Source organism: Cygnus atratus, chromosome 2, assembly GCF_013377495.2.
Source record: "Cygnus atratus isolate AKBS03 ecotype Queensland, Australia chromosome 2, CAtr_DNAZoo_HiC_assembly, whole genome shotgun sequence".
Classification (NCBI taxonomy): domain Eukaryota; kingdom Metazoa; phylum Chordata; class Aves; order Anseriformes; family Anatidae; genus Cygnus; species Cygnus atratus.
In genome coordinates, this window is record NC_066363.1 from 132989994 (window position 1) to 133017445 (window position 27452).

Here is a 27452-nt window from a genome sequence, read left to right on the forward strand (position 1 = left end):
GGAATACACCGAGTAAATGAGGGGTTGTTCTATTTCTCTTGATATCACTCTCTTTTTTATCCATTTTTATCTGGATGAAGCAAAGGGTAGCATTTCATAAAGCTGTCAATAGACCAGAAGGGAAACAAAAGCAAGTTTCGCAAATATATTCTGTCCAAAACCCCAGTAAACTGCCTTCTGTACCAGCACAAATACTTGGAAAATAGGTTAGCTGTTGGTTTGTCTGGGGATTTAGAGAGTAAAGGAAGGAGGACAGCATTATTTTTTTGGGAGGGGGATGTTGAAAGATTACTTCTTTTAAGGGATTTTGCTGTCCATGTAAATATCCTTGGACTGTACAGAAGAAGCCTGAGCAAAACACAGATGTTTGTACACTAGAGTAAGTGAAATGAATGTGTTTAAAGTCAGAACAGTATATAGGCTGTGTGCGTTTTCTAAGCACACGTACCTACATGTTGTCTATTTTTCTGTCGTAACACAGTGTTTATTGATTTGACAGCAATACTTTATTCTTCTGATCATAACGGATGGTGTGATAACAGACCTTGATCAAACTCGAACTGCCATAGTTAATGCTTCAAAATTGCCCATGTCCATTATCATTGTTGGTGTTGGAGGAGCAGACTTTGATGCTATGGAGTTTCTTGATGGTGACAATGGAGTTCTTAGGTCTTCATCAGGAGAACCAGCTGTCAGAGACATTGTCCAGTTTGTGCCATTTAGGAAGTTCCAAAATGTAAGTAATCTGAATGATGTGCTAAATAAATACTGTACAGGTATGCTGGGTTTGCTAGAATATCCAACATACAGTCCTGAGCCTTTTCAGTGTCCCTAAAAGGAACTCTGGAGTATGAGATACATATTTATCAAATGCTCAAAAACTCCTGACTTCAGTATCTGTAGAATTTCTATCAGGTGAGCTGATTCATGTTTAAAAAACTCCACTCTTGGTTTGAGCACTGCATTTCTGACAAGTTGTTACAGGAGAATGACCTTTTTAAATCTCCCTCAGACTTGATTAAACAAATGAATGTGTTTTTCATTTGGGAGGAAGAAGTTACTTTTTTTTTTTTCCTTTGGAAAAGTGTTTTTTCTAGTGGATGTATCCATTTGGAAATGGGGGTTACTGTTGCATTTTAGTGTGGTGTTAAAATTCAAACCTAAGTTGGAAAGGTGGTCTTTATTAGAAATTGTGGGTGGCCACAGCAGTGGTCAATGATATGTGAAAGAATGGAGTCTTGTACAACCCCCAAAAATATGCACAGGCTTTGCAGTTTGGTGTAAAAGTCATATCTCTGGAAGAAGTAGGTTTAAAAAATAAAAAATCCAAAATTTCTTCAGGATGGGGAAGATAAGATCAGTGCAAATTGCTTTGAAGATTCATTATTTTGATTGCCACCCTGATATGATCTAATTTTATTTAGTTTCTTAAATATTTCCCATGTTAATTATACTCTTTTACCTTTTTTTCTCTTTGTATTTTTATTTCTTTTTTTGGTGAGAGTTTTGTTTAATTCTAGTGCAACTATATCAATATAGAGTATGTTTATTGAATAATTTACTTGGAAGTAGATTAATTAGGTTCAATACTCAGTATAAAACTATTCAAATACTTTCAGATTCTAGAAAAAGGAGCAGATTTTTTTGATAGATATTTTGCCTTGGAGTAAAAACAGTAGAACAGGGAAGCTTCCATCTATCCTGTAAGGGCACTGTAAATTCATGTGTAAGGTATCAGACTTTAAATTCTCCTAGTATAAGAGACGCTTATTAGACTTGTCTTAGGATCTAATTTACCAGTTGGTGGAGACTGATACTTGGTGTTCTTCATTTTTTTTCTAAGTCTCCAAAAGAAGCTCTGGCGCAGTGTGTCCTGGCAGAAGTCCCCCAGCAGGTGGTGAACTACTTCAGCACCTACAAATTGCAACCTCCTAAGAATCCTGCTGCAAAGTGAATGGGCTGAGCAGGCGAGCTGAGACCCTGTGCCTTCTTTACTTGGTGTACCTACAGACTTTGTTCTTGACGTGCTTCTATGTACATGTATATGCACACCTCCATGATAATGCCTGTTAGCTTTTGTCTGCGAGAGTTTGCGAAGTCTGCCTTTTGAGGGCCAAAATTGTAATCGTTTTAATATTCACCATTGATTTGTGGGATAGGGCTTATGTGGGTGTGTTTCATTTTGAAAAGTAATACTGGGCGGGGGGGGAAGAGGTCGAATGTGCAGAGAGGATGAGGAGAACGATGAGGGTTGGAATGTCTGTCTGTTTGATAAATACAGCTAGTGAGAGTGTTCAGTTACTTTAGTGGGTATCAACACCAAGTACTGCAGTTCTCAGTGATCGTAAAGCCAGTCTGATGTGGAAAGAGGACATATCCCCACCAAGCAGATCAAAGTTTGTATATGCTTCAACAAATCTGGAATACTTCAGGGTTCTGTGTCTATGTAAGCCACCGTAAGAAAACTTTGTCACAGTAGTGATACAGTTACATGAGTGCTAGAACAAAATGTAAAAGTCTTCCTTGTATGCATACTTAACATTTACTACTTCAGTGCCTTTGGTCAGTGCCTGCCATCCAAGGCTGTATGAATGTGAGGGAAACCTCTAACATCTCAGAAAAATACTGTTGGCCTATGAAGCTACAGCCATAGAGGTTGTAAGATATGTTTTGAATGCGATCTGTACTGGAAAACAGGAACTTCAGGTGTTTAGTTTAAGTAAAACAGTCATATATATGACTGTCTTTAAAGAGCAAGGGCTTATTGTGAAGCGGGAATTCATTTTTTAATTGAAAAAGTTCTGTTTAATAACTGCACATTATCAGAGATGGTTTTTGAAAGTGCTACTTATTTATATTGTTATGTTTTGAATCATGAATCTTTCTGATGAGCTCACTAGTGAAAAGTGCCTGCAGAAAACCCATCTTCCTACTGGGAATGAAGAGGAAACATTAAGAAAGTCTCTAAGCTAAAATCCTATAATCATACTGCTTTTCTAGGGCAGACAACTTGTTATATTTTGTTGGCTTGAGTTTTCACCATTTTTTCTTTTCAATAGACTTTAAAGTGTAAATCACGCTGTATGTGTGTAGTGGACAGACAAAGCTTTCTTGTCTCCCAGCTGCATAGTGCTTGATGAGGATCTGTTCTGATCCTATCCTATCAGTGCATGTGGATGTAAAGGTCCCATTTATCATTTCAAAATGCCTGTCCTAAACATTAACTTAGCAGTTTCACATTTGAAGTGGTTTAGACTTAGACATCTGCTTGATCTGATTTTAGTTGATCTAGCTGTAGCCTGTTACAACAAAATGGACTAACACTAAATCTAGTGTTCTTGTGCACCCAAGATGGCACCAGATCATAGTGGATGTGCTTGTTCTAGCTGCTGGAGCTGCTCTGCTCTCTTTCCACACGTATAATTCTGCCAAAAATCTGAGTTCATATTAACACTGATGGATGGGTATTGAGATTGTCTTACACATCCTGTAAAACATACCAGATGTTTTGTAGTAGTTGACTAATTACCAGTTATGAATTAATACGGTATTCTACACTGCCTTTTCCTGGGTGGAAACGGGTCCTAAATAGTTATAGGAGTGGAATACTAAGAAAGATTTTGTTTCATATTAAGCCACGCTCTATATTTTAAAATCAAATTCATGTTTTTGATTGTATAGAAATACAGAATCATCTCTTTTCAGTGACATGCAAATGTATTAATACTTGATACATAATATGTAATGAATTATCATGCTAGATCTGCAACATAAAATTCCTACAATCAAGGAAGTGGGTGGTTATACCAAACCTAAATCATGCTGCTGTAAACTGATAAAATATGATTTTGCACCAGTAAACTGTTTCACAGCCAAGTGGTCCATGTAGACAGATGACTAGATGCAGTATTAGTGCTTTGTCTGTATTCATTTAACTGGACACATACTACTGATAGGAATTCAGGATACTACTGAAATTCCTCTGAACTATCTTCCAAAAATATGATGTTGCCTCTGAGTTACATTACAAATTCTTTCTCATGTTGTGGTGGAAGTGCATTTAAATGCTTTCAAGTATGTTAATAAGCATAATTGTACTAAATATCTGCTGCATATAAAATATCTAAAACTTGGTTTTCGATATTCTTAACATACTTTGAATTTCTGGAGCAGAGAATGCATTCTCTTGTTGCAAAAATGCTCCTGTATTTCTCAAGCTTAGGGAATTAAATAGCATTTCAATGATACCTACTTCTCAATGTGCTCTATACTATGTAGAAGAAAAACGTTTCAGATCTAACAGTGGCAAGAATCATTTTCCACATATAACTTCTCTTAGAGGCATACAGCTAACAGCATGTTGAAAAACTTAGAAGATTCCATGTTAGGCTGAAGCAGTATTCTGAGTCTAGGTATGTACCAAATTGTGAGTCAAGGGGAAGGGGAGTTAGTTTGTTGTTTTGCCATTTTTTTATTTTTACATGCAAAAAATGCCTTACTAGCTTGAGTGTGTCAAGCAGAATATTGTCCAAGTTTTGTCAAGTGAATGTGCTTGTAGGTCACTTGCACCACCTTGTGATAGAAATGATGTATAGCAGTCTTCATAATCGAGCTTTTTGCAATTTAATGTCTTAATATATATACATGTACAGCAGAGAAATAACCTGTGACCAGAGTTTTTTTTAAAGTACTTTCTGTATGTATTTCAGTTCAGAAGGTAACTGATTTACAACGCTATGCATTAAAACTGTACTTTCAGTATGCTGCTCTTCTGTCATGTTTTTGTATTCAGCCTTTTCCATGAAACAATGAACACTGCTTTTGCAGTTACTACGATGACTATTCCACAGGCTAAGCAGCTTAGATATATAACAGGTGGTATCAGATTAGAGGGAAAAGTGCCTTTTTACTCAGTGGTTGTGAATGTGCACTGTGTATTTCATAAAGCATAACATACTGTCTTTTATCAAGATATTTTGAAATTGGATGGTTTTAGCAGTGAGTCTTTCATCCTCTTTGCTGTGTTAGAGTTCCCCTATTGATGCTATTCCATACATTTGTCATCAGTTTTTCCAGGGTGTGTTTTGTTTCTTTACAGGGAATCTGCATTTTAAGTAGAAAGGCATGGAGATTTATTTTAGATTTCAAACTCATTATCCTTTTACCCTTCATGGTTTCTTAAGGTGTAGTGAAGTCTGAGATGCTTTATTGGGAAACTGAGACATACTAGAGACATAGCATTGCATGTTGTGTTTGCTATGCCATACAGAACCTGAGTGAGCTTTGATGCTGAAAGATGCATCACGTAGGTCCTCTAGAGCAGTTCACTCAATTTCTCCACAAATTAAGAATCCATGGGGTAAAATTAGTTTCTGAAAGTAACGCATTTTACACAAGGAGGATGTCTTGAGGTTTCTTGTGCTGCATGTTGTTCCTTCTGGTGAAAACCCTACAAATAGTTGAGATTTGGCCCCTCACCACTCCCCAAAATGGAGGGATTCTGGGAAGGGATTCAACAACAGAGAAGAAAGATGTCAGAGAAGACCCAGGTGGCTGTCACTTCATGAAGTCTTGACCTTATGCACTAACACTTTTTTGTTTCATTTTGGATCTGAGGAACTCGAGGGCTTTGCATGACTGGATAATTTTGAAGACAGAACTGACCAGCTTCCCTTGCAATCCTAAGCTGTGAAGAACTGTAGCAAAGCAGCAACGTGAGAGATGCTGTGTTGCTGCAGTGTAATGCTTGCTGCTGCAGTTTCAGACCTTACTTTGTAATATATGTCAGTATGTGATTGATGAACTTCAGTATGTCAACAGTGGAAATGTTTGTTTTGAAGACATTACAGCATTTGTGTAGGCAGAAGGGGATTAGATCTTCTGCAGTGAGAACTTTACTCATCAATATCATCATGTTAAAATATGGGGGCTTATGTGCTTTCCCCCCTTCCGTAATGTTTTGAAAACTGTTCCTCAAAAAGTGATGTAAGAACCATGTATTATAATGAATTCATAGATCCTTACTACTCGCAGAAGGCCTTACTTGTGAGGTAGTTTAGCGGTATTTCTAATTTTGATATTGTACAGAGATGCTCCTGGATGTGCAGTAGACAAATAGGTCTTTATGATGTCATGCAGCAGAAAGAAGTAAGATGCACCTTTTTTCTTACATTATCAAATAGCAAGTGATACACAAATAAAGATGGTTCTTCCCATGTGGCAGTTAGCCTTTGACCTCACTGTTAATATGACAGAACTTTCTTTTTGAGAGAGATGTGGCTATCAGCTGTGTCACAGAATGTTTGGAATATGCAGCATATGGAGTAAGTCATCTAGCTTTTACCCAGGCAAAGCTCCCACTGATTCTGGTTGGGCTGCCAACTTTGCCTATGATTGGAGAAGTTCAAAGGCATTATAGGACAGGCCTAACAGAACGCGTAGCCCACAGGAACATATATAGTCTGCAAAGGGATTTTTTTCATTTTGGCACGATATTTTTCTTATATCTTGGCTGGCTGGTCAGCCGAGGAACTGTGAAACCTGCCCTTGGGATTTTTTTGCTGTTTTCTGGAGAATGGTTTTAGTTCCCAGTACTGTTCTTCCAGTGGGGACTGAGAGTGGATAGGGACAGAGAAGAGACACAAACTCAGGAATAAAAGGATTTTCAGGGTTATTGGGAAGGAGGTTAACCACAGCAGTGTTGTTTTTTTTTTTAAGGTGTTTGTGTGTATCATCAAAACCATCTCTGAAGTTTAAAAATGCAAGTACTTGAGAATTAAGCTTAAAACACAACTTCGGGCTTTTATTTAGAACTGCATCCCATTCTGTGTTGAGCTGATGCAGAAGGTTGTTTGGCAGCTCATTGTTAAAGCTGTAGCCCTCTCAGCTGTGACACTGGATAAAGGATTTACTTTAGTTCGTAGGTATGATGAAGCTCAGCCCCTGTAAGGTTGCTTGGTACCATCAGCTGAGGGCTGTGATGGAAGTGAACAACTGGAGCAGTCAACCTGTTGGAGTGGTGTAGCACAGAACCAGAAAGTGTAAATCCTGCTTTTTGTAAAACAGACTTTGTTTCTGAAGTGGCCGCTAGATAGGAAGTTCTTTTAAAGTTAGCCTGTAGCAACTGCTCACTTTTTAAAGAGAGAGATTAATGCCCAATCCCTTGAGAAGATGAAATGTGTAAATCAGCAACCAAAAGTTAAGGTCACTCCTCAGGGTGTTGCGGGAGAATATCTTCTCTATTTTTATTCACCAGAATCAATACAGACAACTGGAACAAATGCTTTTGCAAGTTGGCAGTATTTATGTGATCTGCTTCCCTGTTGTGAATATTTTTATTTTGCTTTTGTTTTTTTAAACATTTTTTTAATGACACCTGAACACAGCATCACAGCTTTCTGCATTCAGTCATACTGATCACAAAAGCATCACAAAAGCATGTCACTGATTAGAAGTATAAGGGGAGGGGAGAGAAAGATAGACAAAAACGTAAGTAACCTCAGCAACAGTAGTGCAGTAACAAGAAAAAGGACAACTATGGGAAACCAGAAAAGAAAATAGAAAAGAACAGACATGAAAACTAAGAGCAAACTGACAACCATGAAAAACAGTAAGAAAGAAAGAATAAACAGAAGAGGGAAAAGGAGAAGCAGAAACAAGACGGAGTAAGAGAGAATGGAGAGCATGGATCAACCAAGAAATATGCTATCCTGAAATCCAGTCAGATCTCTAATTCCTATTACACCAGGAGTTCTCTCTTCAGGCTCAAGGTTCAGAGGTAGATATACAAATCTGCCCAGTTGCCTCAGGAGAGGAGGGAAGGAAGAAGATGAGCTGGGATAGGTTCTTTCTTGAGTAGCCTCTACTTCTATATTTTGTACCCAAAAGCCAAGTCACACTAGCCCTCTGAATTCAGCAAAACGCAGCCCAAAGCACCATCTATTTCCTTTTCTTCTCTTTAGCTTCAACTTTAAGGATCTCTCCTTCCCCTGCTGTAGGTGATGGAGACATACTAATGATCAGAGACTCATTAGTGGTTCCTCTGTGCATAACTGCAGGTGGTTTAGGCTTAGCGTCTGCATTCGGCTCTTCATTTTGTGCAGGGGGTGCAGATGAGGCTGCAGGCTCAGGGGGTTTCTTCTCCTCTGGTTCGGGTTTCTTCTCCTCTTGTTCAGGTTTCTCTGTTTCAGCTTCGTTTTCCTAGAATCGAGAAGTTAAATGTTTTCTAGTGCTGCAGAACAAATTCGGGAAGTACTTCTGTATATGCAGTGGTAAGGCAGAGCATGGATGCTGTAATTAATGGGATGCAATGTATGTAAGCCTGCATTCAGCAGCTGAAAATTTTGTGAAAAATGCTATTTCAAGATCAGAATGTCAACAACAAAACCCAGGAGAAGCTTGTGGGTACTGATAGTATCTGCTTCTCATGAATTCAGCAGGACGAAACAGGCACGTTTTGGGGCACACGACCTTTCCTCAAATTTTACCTTCCTTTTTTGTACTTATACTAGTATAGAAAGAAAAAGTGTTACATAAACCTCAACATATTCCCCAGTGTCCCAATTCCTTGTCCAAGCTTATTTGCTCTAAAGTTCATAAATACACATTAAATCGAGTGAAGTTTCTGCTTCGATCATGGTGGTGTTGTAATTCATTTAAGCAAGTTCTGTATTTTACTTAAAAGAAGGAAAGCGTAAACATATCCAGCTCAACCATAAAAGCCAGAAAAGGATTCTGCCACCTCTGGGCAAGAATTTAGAACTGAGCAGGTTCTTACTAATGGGAGCGTTTCTCAGAACAGAGTATAATGTGGGAATTACTTTTAATCAGCTGAAACAAGTTTTCTCATAAGTGTACTATATTACATATTTAATCGGATTTAGCTGTGTGGTCTTAACTTGAAATTTTGTCCTCAGAATTTGTTATAAGCAAAGTTCTGACTTTGAATTGGAAAGTTTGCTGTGTGCTTGAGTCAGCTGGAGCAGATTACTGTGTTAGGCTATTCCTACATTTACTGTTCTTTACATAAGATTAGAAGATCAGATGCTTTTAGTGTCTTTGTAAGGTATATTTTATCCTTACTTTCCTAGATGATCTTTGTTTACTTGCTTTTCTTTGCTTTTGTTTTTCTCTGTTCTGCATAGAGTCCAGGTCCAGGAAGATTTGAGTCAAATTTTAGAATCAGTGTTTACAGAGATTAAGTACCGTGATTATATCTCAGCTACTGGGATTTTCTGCTGTTGATTGCAGTAAAACTATGTTTTTATTTGTTTGCCCAAGCCCTCCCAGAATATCTCCCTTACTCTCTTCAGCACTTAAAATAATCTATTCTGTTTCCTGTGGCATTACCTGAATGTCTCGTTCTCTCTTCAGCTGCAGCAGCTTGGCAAGACCTGCTTTTCCTTTACCTCCAAGCATCGCTTTAAACAATTTTGGAGTTTCCTGTTTCTGCCCAAAAAGACCAGCCAAGCCCCGTGGTTGTTGCACTGGTGGTCCAGGAGCAGGCTTCCCCTTCTCCTTCAGCAGCACCCTGGAGACAGGAAAGAATGAGAACACACAGCAGTGCAGTGAAACCTAGAAAAGTTCCTGCAAAACTAAAATGTCATGTTCAGGATGAACACCTGACACCTTTTCCAGCCAATTTTTTTTTTATCCCAGATCCAGTGGCAAGAGCAAAGCTGATAAGGGTTTTACTTGCTTTGGTAGCATTTAGTAAGCTGCAGGCTGTTCTAATTTGGAGTTCCTTTCCTGTTTGCTGTAGTCTAAACTAGTGCAGGCTCAAATTAAAGTATCACAAGGTACCTGAGGTAGAAGTCTCTTACCTGACTTTCTAGACACAAATCAAGAGCACTTATTTCTCTATTTGGAGTTTAGCTGATGCTTGTGTAAGTAATAATTAACCAAACTTTCAGCATGGCACATCTCTTATAGGTTAGGTTAGGGTGGGCAAGAAAGCAGGAGAAGGTGGTGTAGGACAGAGAATCAGAAATAAGTGTTGATGATTGTACCATTGTTTAGAAAGAAGCTGGAAGTCAGAAAGGTGATTGCTGGTGACCATCGGTCAGTGGATTTGTTCTGCATTTCTACCTTCTGGTGCTGGTTTTGACTACCAGCCTCTCTGAAGACCCCAGATGTGAAAACAGTTGGACAAGATCTGCGCATCTGCGTTGTTTGGTGCCATGGGCATCATATCGGACTATTCAGGGGTCCGTCACTGGGTCTGGAAGCCAAGTATGTATGCTATTGGTCTTCAGTAAATCTGGATTCCAGAGCTGTTGAGAAACTTTTGCTTTTCTCAACGTTCATTACTGTCACAGGCTGTCCCCAGTGACTAGCTGACATGTCCTGCTCGACTTCAGATAGAATTTAAGCTCTTCAACATTTTTGGCTAGTAGGCTTTTTATACTGCCAGATATAAAGGGTCAGATTCAGTTTTCCTTTCATTCTTGTTCTACCTCATCCTATGAGCTGGGAGTGCCATGGACAAGAGTTCAACAGACTGTTTTGGGGAAATTTCCTGCAGATTTGACACTTATGCTTTTCAGATGGCAATCAGCCCATTCTGCATTTAGGTCCCGTGTTCCTCAGGGATGTAATGATTCTCAAGGTGCTGTCATTTGATAACCAGAGTTGCTGAAACAAGCTGAATGCAGTCATTTGCTAGCACTTGCGTAAGCAAAATGTCATGCCTATCCTAGCATTCTCTGGTGGAGTTTGAAGTCTGGGAACATTCTTCCAACCTTTGATACCAATGCAAGGCAACAGCTAAGAACAATATGAGTGCTGAAGTATACTGGTAAAGACAAACTGGTTTATGCACTTCAACCTGATACAAGGTAGCAAGGTACTCACTTCTGTAATCTTATGACAAAATATGACAACATTTTGCCCTGTCAAAGCTAGGATAAACTGTGATCCTAGCAAGCTACAGCCAAAGCAAGATGAGAAGCAGTTTCTGTTCAAAATCCCATTTCAGAATCCCTTTGCACAAAATGCACACCTTTCAAATCTGTGTGATTACGTTTCATCTTTTCAGGCCTTACATTAATCCAATTCTAACTGCTCCTTGAGATGTTGGAACCCACAACTCTGTGGGTGCATTGAAGCATATCTCTTTAGAATTAATTGCAGATCTTCAGTTGCACCTTTGAAAACCTATGGTTTAACTGGCATCTGTCTTGCAATCTGTTTGCCTTGGCTACCTAAGGAGTCCTGATGTGCATCTGTTATCTCCTATTTTGTTACCTTAAGTACAACAGAGAATTCAACTGTATTCAGGACTTTATTCTATTTACCATGTTACCATAACTCTTGGAATACCTGCCAAGACTGTGACTTCTGCTAAGTATTACTAGACAAATCTGACCTCTAAGTACAAACATGTCTACATCTGTTATTCTTCCAAGAAATGCAAATGTGTCTAGAAGCCACAACTGTCCATTCTGCAGCTAAACAATATGATTTAAAAACTGTTATTAGGACATACTTTGCTTTCTTCATCAGAAGTTTTTCTGAGTCAGGATAGTGTACCAAGATTTCGTTGAGTGTTTTCTTGTCTAGAATGAAAAGGTTGGCAAAACCGTGAGCCACCACGTTGGCAGTCCTTCGATTTCCTCCGCCTGCAGCTAATAGGCTGCAATGAAAATAAATACTGTCAGTTACTTCATTTCTTGCCCTAGTGAGGAATATCTTTGCTGGTGGTTCTCCACTAAAGTCATTGCAAAGCTCACTTATGTACCCAACTGTTCTTGCTGACGTTCTGTGAAGTCCCTCTGCAGCTGGGATTGCGGTTGCTTCAGGAAGGCAAATTGTCACTACTGGTTGGTATTGTGCTGGTCCTAAGGACTGAGAAAAGTCTTGCTGGGTAGACACCCAACAGACACTACTGCAAGGACTGAATTTGTTTTAGTCTGCGTGCGAACTTGGCATTTCCTCATTTTTATTGCTGAAAGTGATTTAACACCATAAGGAGAGCAGAACAAGTCCATTATTACTGAAAGCGTTATTTACAATAAATGACTCTAATAATTATAATTTTCCTGAGTGAATGACTTCTGTTGGTCTCTGTGTTTTTGTTTTCCCACATATCACATCTCACATTTGGATGTTGGCAAGTTGAATGAAAAGGATTAGGAAAGTCTTTCAGGCTGACAGTTACAAATGTGTCTGCATGAAAAAGAAGGCTATTTTGTTTTGAAAGTAAGGTGTTAGATCAGCTTAGCAAGCAGGGGTTGGACATAGGAAGAATATCCATCTTAAAATTACATTGTCCGTCTTGCATTAAGCAAACAAAAGAATTCATTTCTCAGATTAAAAGAATTCATTTCTCAGCTGTGGTGATAAGCAAGGGAAGCTGTACTTTGCTCTCAGTAGTAAAATTGTGTTATCAATATTTGAGGAGATTCACCCTAGAAATTTGTCCCTTAAATGTTTCCCAGTGAGTTACTATTTATGAAGAATAATAATATCTAAATTTAAAGGTTATTAATAAAGGATAATTGGGACCCTATCAAGGATGATCTAGTACTTTATCCTCAATATTAGTTGGGATATATTAATAGTTTCTAAGTATAAAGGATATGTATGTAGCATTTATAAATGGTAGTTTATACAAATAAAGGATTACGAGACCTCTGCAACTGTGTGTACAAGGCTGTTTTTACATACATATTCACAGTTTTTCTGTGCTCCAAGATAACAATCAATATATGAAGTCAAGCTGAAAATGCAGTATATTGTCTTTTTAAACAATTCTGTACTATTTTGTAGGAAAAAAGTATTTGTACAATAAGAAAAGCAGCTGAAGAAAATTGCAAACAGCTTTTGAGTTCTGATGAATTGCATCTCAACAAGTCATTGAACAATCATTTTCAGGCTTTCCTAACAACAACCTCATCTTATCAAGGCAGACTAGGACTAAAGAGATCGGCTTTTTCATTATAGTGGTGGTGTGAGGTGAATTTTACAGGGGAGGCTCAAACAGAATCATCTTTGACTAAAAGCAGCATTATGGGCTTCGTGATCGAACCTTTTTTGGCTAGTGTGCTAAGAGTTATTTGATAGGGTAAATCTTTAAAGATAACTGGCATTTGCCTTACAATGGCTCTTGATGCTACAGTATCTATATTAATAAAGAAAATTGCATTTTTACCTTACATTTTTTTACTGCAGTTAGCCTGAAATGGTTTTATACTTGTATGAGATGATAACTTCTGAATTCTTATGATAGCAAATTTAATTTAGAGTTATGAAGTTGTCAAAGTGATGACTCAGCTTATCTACTCCTCTTTTATAGCTGATCTCAAAACCAAGCTGCCATTCATTGAACTGAGCAAATTGATCCAGGGAACGGTGTGCATATCACCATTGCAGGGTGATGGCACCACAGCCTGGCACATACGTGCATATGGAAAGAACCGGTACGTTAGGAAAAGGTCCGGATCTGGCTTCTGAGCAGAATGTCAAACACCAAATGGCAGAGCTCATTGAAAAGCAGCAGCTGCTGCTGCTGGGCCAAAGCAGAAAACTTAAACTTTCACAAAGCTAAATATTCTGTTTAGCTTTGATTTTTAAAATACAAGTTAAAGTTACAAAAACCACTGAAAGGCTAAAGATGAGACCAAACCTTTAGAGCTCTTCCTGTCAAAAATGCTTTAATTTTTCCAGAATTACCATTTTCTGATAGTAAATTGTTCTAGTGAAATAACATTAAATGAATGAATGAGGACATCTGGCTTAAAGTATAAACTTGTCTGGACTAATGAAGTGTTGTGTTATAGTTTCCCTCTCTTGAATTTCTCTCTTTCTCAATGGTCTGCACAGACAGGCTCTCATTAAGTCAGCAATCTGTTTGCCTCTGTTTCTGAGATTATTTTGCTTCCCCAAGCTGATATTATCTATACAGGAAAGTAGTAATGAGGGTTAGATGTTAATTGGAAGGTAGCTCCTATTACTTAATCTGTTTCTGTAATAATTTTGGAGGATGGAATTGGCAAAGGACTGGCTTGAACATTAGTCTTGCAGTGGATTGGCCTTCTAGTATAATTCAGGAATTTTTTTTGAAATTAATGAACTTTCTTTGTTTTCTTCAACTCCTTTGACTATGAAGGCTTTATAAGCACGATTTACATGCAGTTCTTAGGAAGCTGACACAATTCTCTAAAAAATCTTGATCCAAATATCAGAAGGAAAGCCGTGACAGTCCAATACCATGTGCTAAACAAGTTTTCCCCTCAGCATTCATAGTGTGGTTATGCTAAATGAAGCAATACCTCATCTATTAAATACTTTTTTTTTTTTCCTTCCGTTTTCTTCTGCTATACAGTACTCAGAAGACCTTGACAAAACTTACAAAGAGGAGTGCTATACAAACTCATTATTTTCTAACACATCACCACAAGGAAAAGGATAAATCTCCAGTGATATACTTAGTGCTTCATGTCTTTGCTTTCCAATTTTGGAGATGTCTGCCAGTTCCTATATATTTTCTCCTTGAGTTTATCCACTGCCGGTCATTTATATGTAAAGTACCTTTGTCTGTACCGGTGTGCTGTCTCCACCAACACAGTAGGTCAATAATGAATAAAACAAGACCAGAAGTGTAGGGTTAGAGCATTGCTGAGGGTTTTGCTGGCAATTATGTGAAAAGTAAAACATATCAGGAAATGCATCTTTAAAGGCAGCTGTGTAGTTCTCACATGGAAATGAGTACTCACTTTTATTAGATCAAAACACTGAAAATCCTTTCCTTGTTTTCAAACCAATTGCTAACGTTTTTCAGTTAAAAAAAAAAAGTCCTTGCTCCAAATGCAAAACTAGTAAATAATTGAAAAACTATGTAAGAGTTACGTATCTGGGCTGCTGCAGCTTTTTTCCTTTATCTTTTCAGTATCTGGTCCTTCTTGAAAACCAGTGCATTCTCAGTCTTTCCAGCAGTTTGTTTTGAGGCTTTGTTTTGGTATTGTATTGCCACACAGAGAAATACCTTTAAAATAACCTTCATGTGAAGGGCTGATACAATCTCGCTTTCCCACTCAGTGAGAAATGCCTGTATATATATCAGGTGTTTTTCACGTGCATGTCTCAGCCAGTCCTGTACACCCATCACTGAATAAATGGGAATGTTTCCACTGCCACAAAGGGAGACGCAGTAGAAGATAAGTGTAAACCTAGCACAGAGCTGATTACTACTTCTCAAAAGACAGATTGAAGCTACCAGCAAGAGGATTAACAATAACAGGAAGGCAGCTGGAAGAAATCAAGAATCCAGTTTACCACATGCAGGAGCACATGCGTTTTATTACTTTTCTTCAGGCCAACCTCAGCAGGGCATGCAATGTCTAAAATCTAGCACTTGGTTGGTTAACTGGTGAACAAGGCACATAAGAGTTAATGGATTTTGCATAGCAACTATGTGGAGAATATAAAAAACACTTGTAGCCATCTGAGAAAAAATTTCTTTTATGGCGAAACTTAGACCCCAAAACCTGATTTGTCAGCCTTTTTCTCTCATGTATGCTCTTAAACAAATATGTTTTAAAATGTGGATGATGATTTTTGGCACCTTAATCCCTACTTTAGCGCCTCAAGAACCACTCTGGTTTGCAATTTCAGATTATCTCCTTTGTTGGAAATTAATTATCATTTTTACTATCTGCTGTGTAAGGACACTTAGTCGCACTATACAGACAATAAAATACATTTGGTCCTGCCCTATTGCAGACCTTGCAACAGGAAGATGTGTTAAATCTTTTAAATGCTGAAGGAGAAGTCCATCTGTATATCCCTGTGTACATTTCCCAAAACACTGATTATACATTATTTGTTGTTTAGAAGACTCAGATCTTGCCAGATTAGTCTCTGATTTTTCATTTACTTAGACTTTCCTTCACTTACCTACATCTCCTTGCTCACTGTCCTCTTGGCTGATCTTACCCAACTTTCCAGCCTCCCCATGCTTACCAGAGAGAAGTTAAATTGATTATTTAACCAGTTGATTATTTATTATAAAACATTGATTATTTGACCAGTTCTAAAGGAAGTGTTAAAAATAGTGGTGGACCTACCTGATCTCCCCAAATACAGCTCCTGCTCTTAGTGTAACCAGGACTTTTGTACCATCAGGGCCTCCAAGGACTTGAACTTCACCTTGTTTGATGATGTACATCTCTCTGCCAATCTCTCCCTGGACACAGAAACACGTAACAATCTCATTTTTTAACGCAGAATAATCTGACAAACTTCCCTTTAAATATATTTCCCTGTTCTCATACACTGTTTTACCGTTATAGAGAAACAAATTTTTGTCCCACTTTTCCTAGCACAGAACACAAGTGCAAGGACTGACTTTGGCAGATCTAATTGTGATGTGAGGCAATATTTAAGTAGAATTAAGACCATCCAGGCAAGCTTGAAAAATGAAGACTAGATAATAATCAAGATTGTATCAGTCATTTCCATCAACTATCCAGGTAGAAACTAAAGTAAATCAGCAGAACATTTAATAGCAGAAGTGCAAAAAAGCCTGTGCTTCATGGTTTAAAAAGTTTCAGTTTTCACTCTATTACTTCTAATCCTCACTTATCTAATTTACAAGGAAAATAAGAATAAACAATCACTCAAAACTTTGTCTACTTTTATGTAATCACTGGATGGTTTAAGAGATTATTAGTTAACTTATTATCCTTCACAAGATCTGCTAAGATTAAAAGGCATAATATCAGTATATAGGATGAAAAGCAGTCAAACTGGAATAATAGAAAGGGCTTAACATGATCATAACTGTCCTCACAACATCTCAATGATGGGAAAATAAGTATTTTTTCCATTTGTGCTGCTGGACTAACTGAAGAAAAGCAACCATTTCATTCTAAAAGCAAAAATGCAGCAGTAACAAAGCCAGGACTCAAAATGCAGGGTTTGTACTTCCTCTCCCTTAATGTGGTTTTCCAAACCTGCAGGCTGGAGCCTCCTTGGTAAGGTATGGTGAGGCCAATGCACACCCAGGTAGGAAGTACTCCCAGCTCTCAGGTTCCAACAGGGTTTTATTCCTTGCTAAAAATTACAGTGTTAGTAGGACTACCATGGTTGTTGGCCACATTATAGACCTATACAAGTGAGTGTCCTTTGTGCTCTGAATCAGGCTGGAATAAAATGATACTCCTATTATTTGTAACCCATCCTTGTTGAGAACTGTTTTTATCTGACTGCAGGATCAAGACCTAGAACCTGTTAATGTCATTTACTATACCTGCTGTGGTAGAGTCCCAGCCACAGTCCAAGATCCTCTTACGCTGTGCATTGTACAAGCAAATTACTCTCCCACCCTTCTGAACAAACAGTAATTCTGGGATTGGTCTTTGAAGAGACACACCTGATCCTTCAGTGCATTCACAAATGTTTAACTTCCTACATTGTGGAATTGGTGGAACTAACTCAGCATTCAGAAAGAGGTTCATAGCATGGAATCATGCAATCACAGAATAACAGAATCACAGAATGGTTTGGGTTGGAAAGGACCTGAAAGATCATCTAATTCAATTCCCCTGCATGGGCAGGGACACCTCCCACACCTTCCACCTTCCTCAGCTCCTTGAGGGAGCAGGACCTTTGTGACCAGAACTAGACCAGAGCGGCTAAAGACAAGTTAAAGAGTTCTGATGGTCTGTGCCGTGAAGTGTGGGTCAATTGAAAGAACACTAACAGCACTGCTACTTCACCACCATGCTTTAATTACATCCAGCAGTGCCTATGAGTGTTGTAACAAACCTTTGAAAATAAACTTGGGCTCATTTGGTCAGAAGATGAGCTATCTACCTGTGCTACTGTAAGGCCACATTTAAGCTAAAATGCGAAGAGAAGACAGACTTCATGGCTAAGGGACAGCGTGTCAGCATTCAGCTTAAGTCTGGAGATGGTTCCAAGCTCAGAGCGAAGGCAAAGCAAGATCAGATCCTGCTGTAAGGAGCAATATGCGTTAATTACATTCTTGGGTAATTCCACTTCAGTATTTCTGAATACACAAATGAAGCACATGCAAAGCATCATGGATTGAGATCTGTAGGCTAGGTTTGTATGTATATATGTATAAAAAATTAAGCTTGCTCCATTTTAAATATTCAAACTTCATGATGTGTCCCTAGATAAGCCATATTTACATTAAATACTTTCCCATACTATTATAATTTTGTTTGATAATATAAGTAATAAAACCCATATTGTCTTGTTCTGTGTCGAAACTTGAGAGCAAATTTGTTATTATTACATAGAATACCTTAAATATTTTTATGCTATCTAATTCACCCACGATTAATTTTATTTAAAGAATACTTTTGACCTATGCCTGAACTCTTCTTCTAAAATACATATTACATTTATTGTTTGAAAGAGACAGAAATGCTCACCTTTTTGCAGACAAAGTCACCAGGTAAATACACAATGGATTTCAACCTTAGCAGCATGTCATATATCATCTGAGTATCACAACCCTGTTAAAATTAAGTAGAATTGCTCTGTATTGATTCAGTAACACAAGTGATTATTAATGCTTACACTGGGCAGCAAGTTAATACATGAGTGATCCAGGGGTTCATAAGTGGAATGAAAAATGAAAACATGGTAGAGGACAACTTTTAAAGGAGAGAAAATATTGAAGGAATTGTCATTTCAGATACCTATAATATTCTCTTTGGGTTGAACAATGTTATTTATTTAGCTAGTTTTAATGAAGTGAGCTTCTGTACATTTAAGTTTGATTGTTGTGGAAGTTCAGTGCTATTTTCTGTGTTTTATAGATCTTTTAGGTGATTTTTATACTGACCCAGGGGAAAAAAAGCAGGTCAAATTCTTTTTATGAATCTATGAATTCCAAGTCTTCAGCAAATGTTGCAGAAACATTGCGACTATTGCGACTATTACATTACTATTGTAATGTTTAAACAAGAGATATCCTGATTTCTTGCAACTGTCCTAAAAAAAAAATGGTTAAGCTTAATGTATTTCAAGACTACTTCTAAAAATGCAATGTCTCTCTATTTTTGGTGTAAAAATCCAATCTTATGTACCACATTTAAATAATCTCTCTTGAAACTTATCGTGATAACAATAAGAAAGCTCATTTGAACAAAAAGCTACTAAAAATAACATTCACTACATCAAAGTTATGTTCCCAGAACAAATAGTAACCCTGATCTCTCAGGCAGTGCTAGGCAGTAGACAGCAAGGTTATCTGTACTAAAAATTATATTCTAAATTTGGCTCTAGAGATTAGTTATACTCTGAAATCTGACAGTCTGACCATAACATCAGCTTTAATACGTCAGTATAACAGGACTGTTTCTTAATCTCATTCACTTTTTTTTTTTTTTTAATCTCTGATATAACACAAAAAAGACAGGTACTTGTCTTTGTCCTGACCTGTCTCCACTGACTTAGATAATTCTTAGACTTATTTTGCCTTGAATATTAACAAACACGTTCTTAAGTGTGGCAAGATGCACAAAACAAGGTTTCTGTCTCACAAATACCACATATTGCTGCATTCTCCTGTAAAGGTACTTGCTTTGAATAAGTCAACTTTGTTGACAATGGCAAAGTTCACATCAATTGCAATGGCTAATTGCATTTTGGTTGGCATCTGCTCCAGTAATTCTGATTCATCTGTAACAAAAACAAAACAAAACAAAACAAACAAACAAAACAACAACAACAAAAACATGATTAGTTGGAAGAAGTTATAAAGGAAGAATGAAAGAAAGTCCGTAAAAATGAGCATTGCATAGAAAAACAACTTAGTGGAGTAATTCTAGCATTTATGAGTTCAAATGAGGAAGATGCTACTATGCTAACCAGAAGAAATTGTCTTTTAAGTTGCATATCTTGTTTAAAGATATAACCAGAACTTTACATAAATTAATAGAAATTGTGAAGTAGAAAGCATTGTATTACTTTGGAGTTTTTTGCTTTTCTGAAGGAAATGGAATACCCCCCTCTCGCTCTCTCCTATGAAATTCAGAAAAGATTTGTGCATTTCACCTTATAGCTATATCTGCATAGAACACTCTCTTTTTGAGCTTCTGTGTAACTGGAATTGGAATGCCTTACCCAGCATTCCCTGAGAGTCCCATGTGTATTCATACCAGGTTCGAACACGATTTTGAACCACTTTTGGAATGGAGTAAGTGTTCATATAGGAGACAGTGTTGTCCATACAGGATCGGTAGTAGTTCTGTCCTGCTGTAGCTGCTCCGATTACATCTCTCATCTGCAAACATCAGTTGATATTACTACACATTTCAGCAAAAATAGTTGTGATTTGAGTATCTTGTCAATGACATAAAAAAAGAATAAAACACTTGTTTAGAAAATTGCTGATTAATTATACATTCAGCTCCATGTTTTGAATAGTTCCTTCATCTGCTTTTTCAGAAACATTAAAGATAAAACCTAACTGTATAAGAAACAGTCTATATATATTTTTTTTATTTTTAAAGGAATTGTTTTTGTTTTTCAGCTTGTTCTTCTGTCTTTTATTTCTGTACTTGCATGAAAAATACAGATAATGCTTTTGTAAACATCTATAATAAAGCTACTGTGTATTTGTTGTGCCATGCAAGTCAGAAATGAAGCAAACCAGGCTAAATTTCTGTAATAACATCAGCTGGCACCAACAGAACAAAGATCCTGACACTGTTTAAATTGAAGCTAGATCAGTCCTAAAAATCCACTTTGGGCTGAAAGTTGACCTTGAAGATTTTAGCGCAGGAACATCATTTAACATTTCAACACAAATGCAATTTGTTTTTAGTAGAACAGCTTCACACTGCAGTGGCCAAGGATTAGTATGATACTGAGGCAAATTCTTTCTTATTACAGAAAGGCAATTGATTGGAGGAATAACAATTTTTAGGCAGCTGTGCTAAATTGGGAATAACAGTAAGTTTAAAATATTTTTGTAAGCAGGAATTATAACAAAATGTAATGAAGCTGCTTGTGTATTAATACGTTTTGATTCCACAATTGACTACACTGGTTACAAAAGTTAACCTCAAATCTATTTGGGGAAGAGAGCTTTTATATTAATAATTAGTTTTTGGTAATTTTTGGTTTTATTTTTGATAATACTTGTTTGTGGATGAATTTGATATTTTATAGGAAAGACTGTTCTATGATAATTGGGTATCTCACACTTCTAAATTGCAAGAGGCATATATACTTTTTTAACTTTGGCTGAACTTTTTTTCACATTCTGAACTCATAAAAAAAAAATCACCAATATCTTTATGTTTTCATATTAATTCTCCCAGTAACAGACATGTACAAATCAAAAGCTCTGGAATCATTTCTAAAGGAATCCAACACAAGACACAGCCTGACATAAGAATCATGCTATTTTTCTGTAGGCAAGGTATTTTAAAACCTGTGGATCTAAAGCTCAAATTTAATAGTTAACAAGCTACAAGCTGGAAATAGTTCATGCTGGGTTCCATTTGTTTGGAAGTATAACTGATTTGCTTTGCTGTAAGCTTTTTTTTTTTTCTCTTGCCATATGAAAACCAAGAGAAAGAGAAAATAGTCAATTTTCAAATTAACAAATATTTTGTAACTTATGGAAGATATCTCAATTCTAGTTTGACAGAAATCTTGAGATTTCTATTGTCAGTAGTATCAAGTTTGATTTATTTGATAATTTGTACATGTTAATATAATTATACCTGCAGTTATAACTTTCATATCAGATTCAACAGTAGAGTGTGAATGTTAAGGAACTGTCTCCTTGGCTGTGAAGAAATAAAAAAGGAATTGTACATAGTTTTAAGAATCATCTGTGTCATGCAGAGACTTGGCTTTAAATCAACTTGTGTGCAAAAGGCATACAAAACTGGGAACTGATTAAATGCATGCAGCAGTCAGAAGGGTAAGTATGGATGACAGTGAAAAAGAGGGACATGTATGTTGAAGCTAAACTTTTTCCTGGAACTAAACAGAACAAAATTGAATATATTATTGCTACACTGCAGTACATTGAACATATCTAGTTATTGATTTCTTGATGTACCTGACCAATTAAGCTGGAGAAGACAAAGACACCCAAGAAAAAATTCAGCAGTTGAAAAACTATCTCAAACAGGGTTTGTGGTTCTGGAAGGCCTCCAATGGTGATTAATGTACGAACTGCCCAGTAGTAACACCTCAGGTACCTGTGAATACAGACAGAATTTTTGTTATTGACTGGAGCTACTTATGTCATTAACTACCCTTTTTATCACCTTAACAAACACTTTCTTGCCTTCACTACTGTCCCTCATGCCTGGGAAGAGCTGTCCATCAGCGGCTACCTTGTGAACACCCTTCAGGCTTTTCTCAGAACTCTCCTGGTTTGGAGGGCAAACATAGCAGTGAGCTATAAGCTCATAGCAGTGAGACACTAAGACTGTACTTCAGCATATGGCCTCCAATATATTGCCTCCTTCCCTGTATTCATTTACTGTCTCTCCCTTCCCATACTTAAGTGTGAGCTCTTTGGCCAAAGGCTTTTTGTTCTGCTCGTACAGTCCTTTTTGTACAGCCCTGTGCACATCAGAGTCCATTCAATTCAATCACTGAATTTCCATTAGCTGATAACATGAGTTTATAAAAACAACAAAGGACCTGTACAGAATTAATTCTTTTTGATTTTGTGAGGATAGCCATACTAACTCTATGCCTATATATATAAAGTGCCTTGGCATCTCTAATATTCTTTTTAAAATTTCATTCTAAAACCATTAGTAATGCAGCATACCCCATTAAGTGCAGCTGCAATTAATTAGTTCTAATCATTGCCATGAATATGCTATTGTTTCTTTCTTTTTTGAGCTAACAAATCTAGGAAAATTTCTAAAGGCCCCCTAATCATTAGAATTTGACTTTATAAGTCTCTATACAATCAGATTTCAGCTTCTCTAATAATTAGAAGTATGTTTTCCTTAATTGTACAGTGAGATTTCCTATCAACAATGACCATAGCTTCTAAAGCAATGAAGATTCATTCTGTTTCTTGAATTTTATTGAGTTTGAAATAAAATAAAATTTAAAAAGCAACAAACCCCCCAGCAACAAAACCAGAAGAAATGCTTTTGGAGATGTTTCTTTGAAAGACAGTCTAGCATACATTTTCTCATGTCTGCACTGAGTTTGAGGCCAACCTGATCGGCCTGCAAACTTCAGGAGTACATTTTAGTTTGGTGGCCCCCACTTTAAATCTTTTTTTATTGAGATATGAACTCCACTCCTATTAATAAATGGTTTGTGTAACTATACTATTGGAGGGTCAGTTTTGTTCAAATATAAGAAAATGAACTGACAATATCAAACAGTTCCAGTGAGGAATGTTCCATTTTAAATCACTTGGAAGTGTTTTTAAATCTTTTCACCTAAAATGTGAGGATTTATCATGCAATCGATTTTTGGTTTTCACTGCAAAGTCATGTTTTTCTTGGTTTCAAATTAATGAAATGCAGTAGCAATGATCACTTTTACCCTAGTTTTCTAGTTTTAAACAGACAGAACTGTCAGTTTTCATTCAGAGACTTTAAATCAAAAATTCATTACATATGTGTCATCCTGTCATTTTTCCTTGTTAGGGATGCAAAATGAACAGTTGGATTACACCAATACAATATTTTCACTCAGGTTCAGAAAAATCCACCATCACCTATTCACACTTGCAGCAAAGTATGCCTAAGTGGCAGCTTTCACTCAGAGTTCTGTAGCTCAAAGAAAAAGACAGAACAAGCCTCACATACCTGTTGGAGGAACTGCAGATTTAAACGTAAAATGATGTCTCTAGCTTGTCTGAGGGGATTTGTCATATGAAGCATATTAATATTGTATTCGTTTGTTATAAGTGTGAATGCTGTAGAGCTTGAAACATGTAGAATTAATGACTATGAAAATGTAAAGAAATTAGCAGTACTTCTGTGCTTAATTACCATAGGAAATGAAACTAATTAACAAACTCCCTCACTCTCAATGACCTCAGATGCCAAGACTGTTAAATCCACCATGATAGTCCATGATATAATCTCCATTCTGGGAGAGAATCTCCATGTCCGTGAGGCATGAAAGCAATTCCTGAAAGGACTTTAGGGATCCTAAACATGCTTCTTTGAAGCATACAGACTCTTGAGGTGTTTTTTGTTGTTGTTTGTTTGTTTGTTTTCAGAATTGCCCACTCCTTCCTGAAGATGTAGTTAATACAGTATTTTTTTTTTGTAATTTTACTTCAGAGGAAATTTTCTACGGATAAAGTCACAATGATATTCACTATCTCTTAGGCACAGATTTTATATTTTCTCTTTTTACTTTATTTTATTGGTTTTGTTTTAATCTGACATAAAAGTTACAGTGTTGAAATATAAGGGAACGTTTTTCCTAAGAAATGAGATTGTAAATCTTGTTTATGGAAAGCCAGAAAAAAACAGACTACAGTTTCAATGGCATTAGCAGCTCTGCTTCCTACTAGCTAGAGTGTCTGGAAAACATCATTGCTTACCATATGGCTTACTAGCCTACTATAAAATTACTGTTGGAGCAAACAACATGAGACAAGAAAGAGATTTTCACTCTGCACAACATAGACAGTAAGTGTATCCTTCAGGCAATCAAACTACTAGATTTTTCCCTGAAATAAGTCCTATGTATGAAAACATTCAGAAAAAAACACATATAACACACCTTGTAATGTTATGCCAATAAAAAATATTTTTTATAAAAGTCCACTTCAGAATATGCTGAAGTTCCTATGTGGTTTTGGTTAATACAATTAAATCAAATCTTTGTGCATATGGCTGTCAGATTTTAAGGCAGTATTCACACAGCCCAGTGTTATTTCACGGCTGTCACATTTTTAATCACTAATTACAACCAGGACAGGTTTGAAGTGGAATAAAGAAGAGGCTTTTATAAACAGGCATTTTAATGATGTCCTCCTTGGTACCTTTCTTTCTTGAATGACTTATTAATCAAATGACTGTGGGTGTGATGTGCTCAGAGAGTACGGTGTAAACTGCAATGTTTTATATCAAAAATAAGGCTACAAGCAGCAAGTCTGAAAGCATTAGGTCTGACATATGTATGGGTTAGGCTGCTGCATTCACATGGCAAGGTTTTTGTAGTGGGGAGCTGCTGGGGTGGGCTCTGAGCAGAGCTCAGCAGCTGCCCCACGTCAGATCAGAGCCAGCTCTAGCCAGCTCCTGGACCCGCTGCTGGCCAGAGCCAAACCACTAAGCAATGTTGTTTGCACCTCTGTGAGAGCAGATTTAAGAAAGGGGGGAAAAAACTGCTGCACAACAGCAGCTGGGAACCAGCAGCTGGGAACCAGAGTGAGAACCAGTCCTTCAGACCCCAAGAAGTGCAGGAGGGCAGGAGTTGCTCCAAGCACGCAGCAGCAGTTCCCCTGCGGCCTGTGGAGAGGCCCCTGGTGGAGCAGGCTGTCCCCCTGCAGCCCATGGGTCCCACATGGAGCAGATCTCCACACTGCAGCCCGTGGAGGAGCCCCCGCTGGAGCAGGTGGATGTGGCCTGGAGGAGGCTGCTGCCCATGGAGAGCCCCCGCAGGAGCAGGCCCCGGGCTGGAGCTGCAGCCCATGGAGAGGAGCCCACGCAGGAGCAGGGGTCTGGGGGGAGCTGCTGCCCGTGGGGAACCCGTGCTGGAGCAGTTTGCTCCTGGGGGATGGACCCCGTGGTACGGAGCCCTGTGGGAGCAGTTCTTGAAGAGCTGCTCCCTGTGGGAACTCCATGCAGGATCAGTTCAGGAAGGATGGCATCCTGTGGGAGGGACCTCACATGGAGCAGGGGCAGAGAGTAAGGAGGAGGAACAGGAGGTAATAAATAACATTATGCTATCTGTTTTTCCCATGATGATAACTGGTGAGTGATCTCCCTGTCCTTATCTCATCCCTCCCTTGTGCCCTTTTCATTGTATTTTCTCCCCCTTTCTCTTTGAGAAGGAGGAGTGTGAGAGTGCTTGTGGGGTTCAGCTGCCCATCATGGTGAGACCACCACAGCTGTGTATTCAGTTTGTTTGGAGGCACAAAACTGCCTCTGTAGCAAGCTCTGTGAGTGTGACACATCAGACCTATTTGGAAGTACAGAATATAGGTGATATGCACATATGCAACATCTTTTAAGATATGCCATTCTTACTGCATATTGGTCATTGTAAACCAAAGAAGTTGAATTGTTCTAGACACATACAGTGATCATTTTCTGGGATTTCCAAATATCCAGTAAGTCTGTACCCAGAGCAGGAAGGCAGCAAGCCATAGACAAAATTCATGAGGATGCAAATGGATGTTTTGATTAGTAAATATGCTAGAGAATTTTGCAGCCTACTTGTAGATGGCTTGCAAACAGCAGAAAAGATATTCCCTAAGATAAGTGGAACAATTTTTGTGCCTAACTATATTGTTGAACCGGGGGGCTGCATGAGAATTTTAGCTCCCTCAGTTTACTTTCCCTCATAGGCAGTCAAATGGATACTTCCAGGGGACGATTCAAAACCATGACACTAGGTTCCTGCCTTTAATCACTTTCTAGAGGATTTGTCCATTTTCTCAAGGAATTAAACCAATCTCTTATTTACGTAGTTAAACTAGACTGAAAACAAACACATATGGTTCAAATTGTTCACTTAGATAGAATTAAGAGACCTTCTCAGTATCCTGCTGCTCTGGTCACATATGCTCTGCACTATGGTTTTGCATCTGTGATGCTATCCTCCTGCATTAGGAGGGACTGAGGTCTATCTACGTAATTATGGGAAGTTCATCAAGAGCAGTTTTAATGCTGGGAACACCTTGGGTGGGTGATTTGGGTATGTTGCAGTGTGGGTAAACCTGACTGCCCTTTGTAGTTTGGGTTGAAGGCTTTCATTGAAGGCTGCCATGCAAAATATCTCAATTTTTTTTGGACTGGCACTAACATTTCAGAGTCTGGACACAGACTGGAAAAGAATACATCTAGCAGAAATTTGGAAGAATTGCTGCTTTGATAATTTTACTTGTGGTTTGAATGCTGTGCTGCAGCTGTTATAAATTGGACTTCACCAGTTTGTATTCCTGCTCAGGAATACATATAATCAAACCGATGAGGGAAACTCTTGTCTGTGTGTTCTTTTTAGCCTGGGAAAGGGAAAAACATGATCCTAAAGTGCTGACATTTTTAAGAACTGAGTTTGGACATCACTAGCAACATTTTATGGACACAGCAGGGATTCTACATAAAACCTTAATGCCACTAAATCAATGCCAGTTCATTTGCTTTGAGTCAGTGTAATCGGAGACTGCTACAGTTTTGTTTCATTTGTCAAAATGCTGTCTGACTTTTTTTAATTAGCTAAGAAGCCATGTTTTTTTTATCTTCTTTCTGAACACATTCCCATTCTAGATGAGAACAATGGAATATTTTACTTCA

The 27452-nt window shown here is 37.8% G+C and overlaps 2 protein-coding genes across 7 annotated transcripts in view; one reads left to right on the plus strand and one right to left on the minus strand.

Moving 5' to 3' along the window:
- Window positions 1–4758, plus strand: part of CPNE3 (copine 3) — a 31533-nt gene extending 26775 nt beyond the window's left edge. For all 6 annotated transcript variants that reach the window (XM_035546486.2, XM_035546487.2, XM_035546490.2 and 3 more), the window contains 2 exons: window positions 500–736; window positions 1844–4758. In XM_035546486.2, the coding sequence (XP_035402379.1) occupies window positions 500–736; window positions 1844–1954 (348 nt within the window). In that variant the 3' untranslated portion in view covers window positions 1955–4758. The remainder of the gene's footprint in view (window positions 1–499; window positions 737–1843) is intronic.
- Window positions 4759–7594: 2836 nt separating this feature from the next.
- CNGB3 (cyclic nucleotide gated channel subunit beta 3) overlaps window positions 7595–27452 on the minus strand; it is an 86554-nt gene continuing 66696 nt past the window's right edge. Inside the window, exons 10-17 of the mRNA XM_050708780.1 lie at window positions 22055–22196; window positions 20101–20260; window positions 19559–19656; window positions 18402–18485; window positions 16065–16183; window positions 11486–11632; window positions 9331–9529; window positions 7595–8199 (exon numbers count right to left, since the gene is read on the minus strand). Of these exons, the coding sequence (XP_050564737.1) occupies window positions 7939–8199; window positions 9331–9529; window positions 11486–11632; window positions 16065–16183; window positions 18402–18485; window positions 19559–19656; window positions 20101–20260; window positions 22055–22196 (1210 nt within the window). The 3' untranslated portion in view covers window positions 7595–7938. The remainder of the gene's footprint in view (window positions 8200–9330; window positions 9530–11485; window positions 11633–16064; window positions 16184–18401; window positions 18486–19558; window positions 19657–20100; window positions 20261–22054; window positions 22197–27452) is intronic.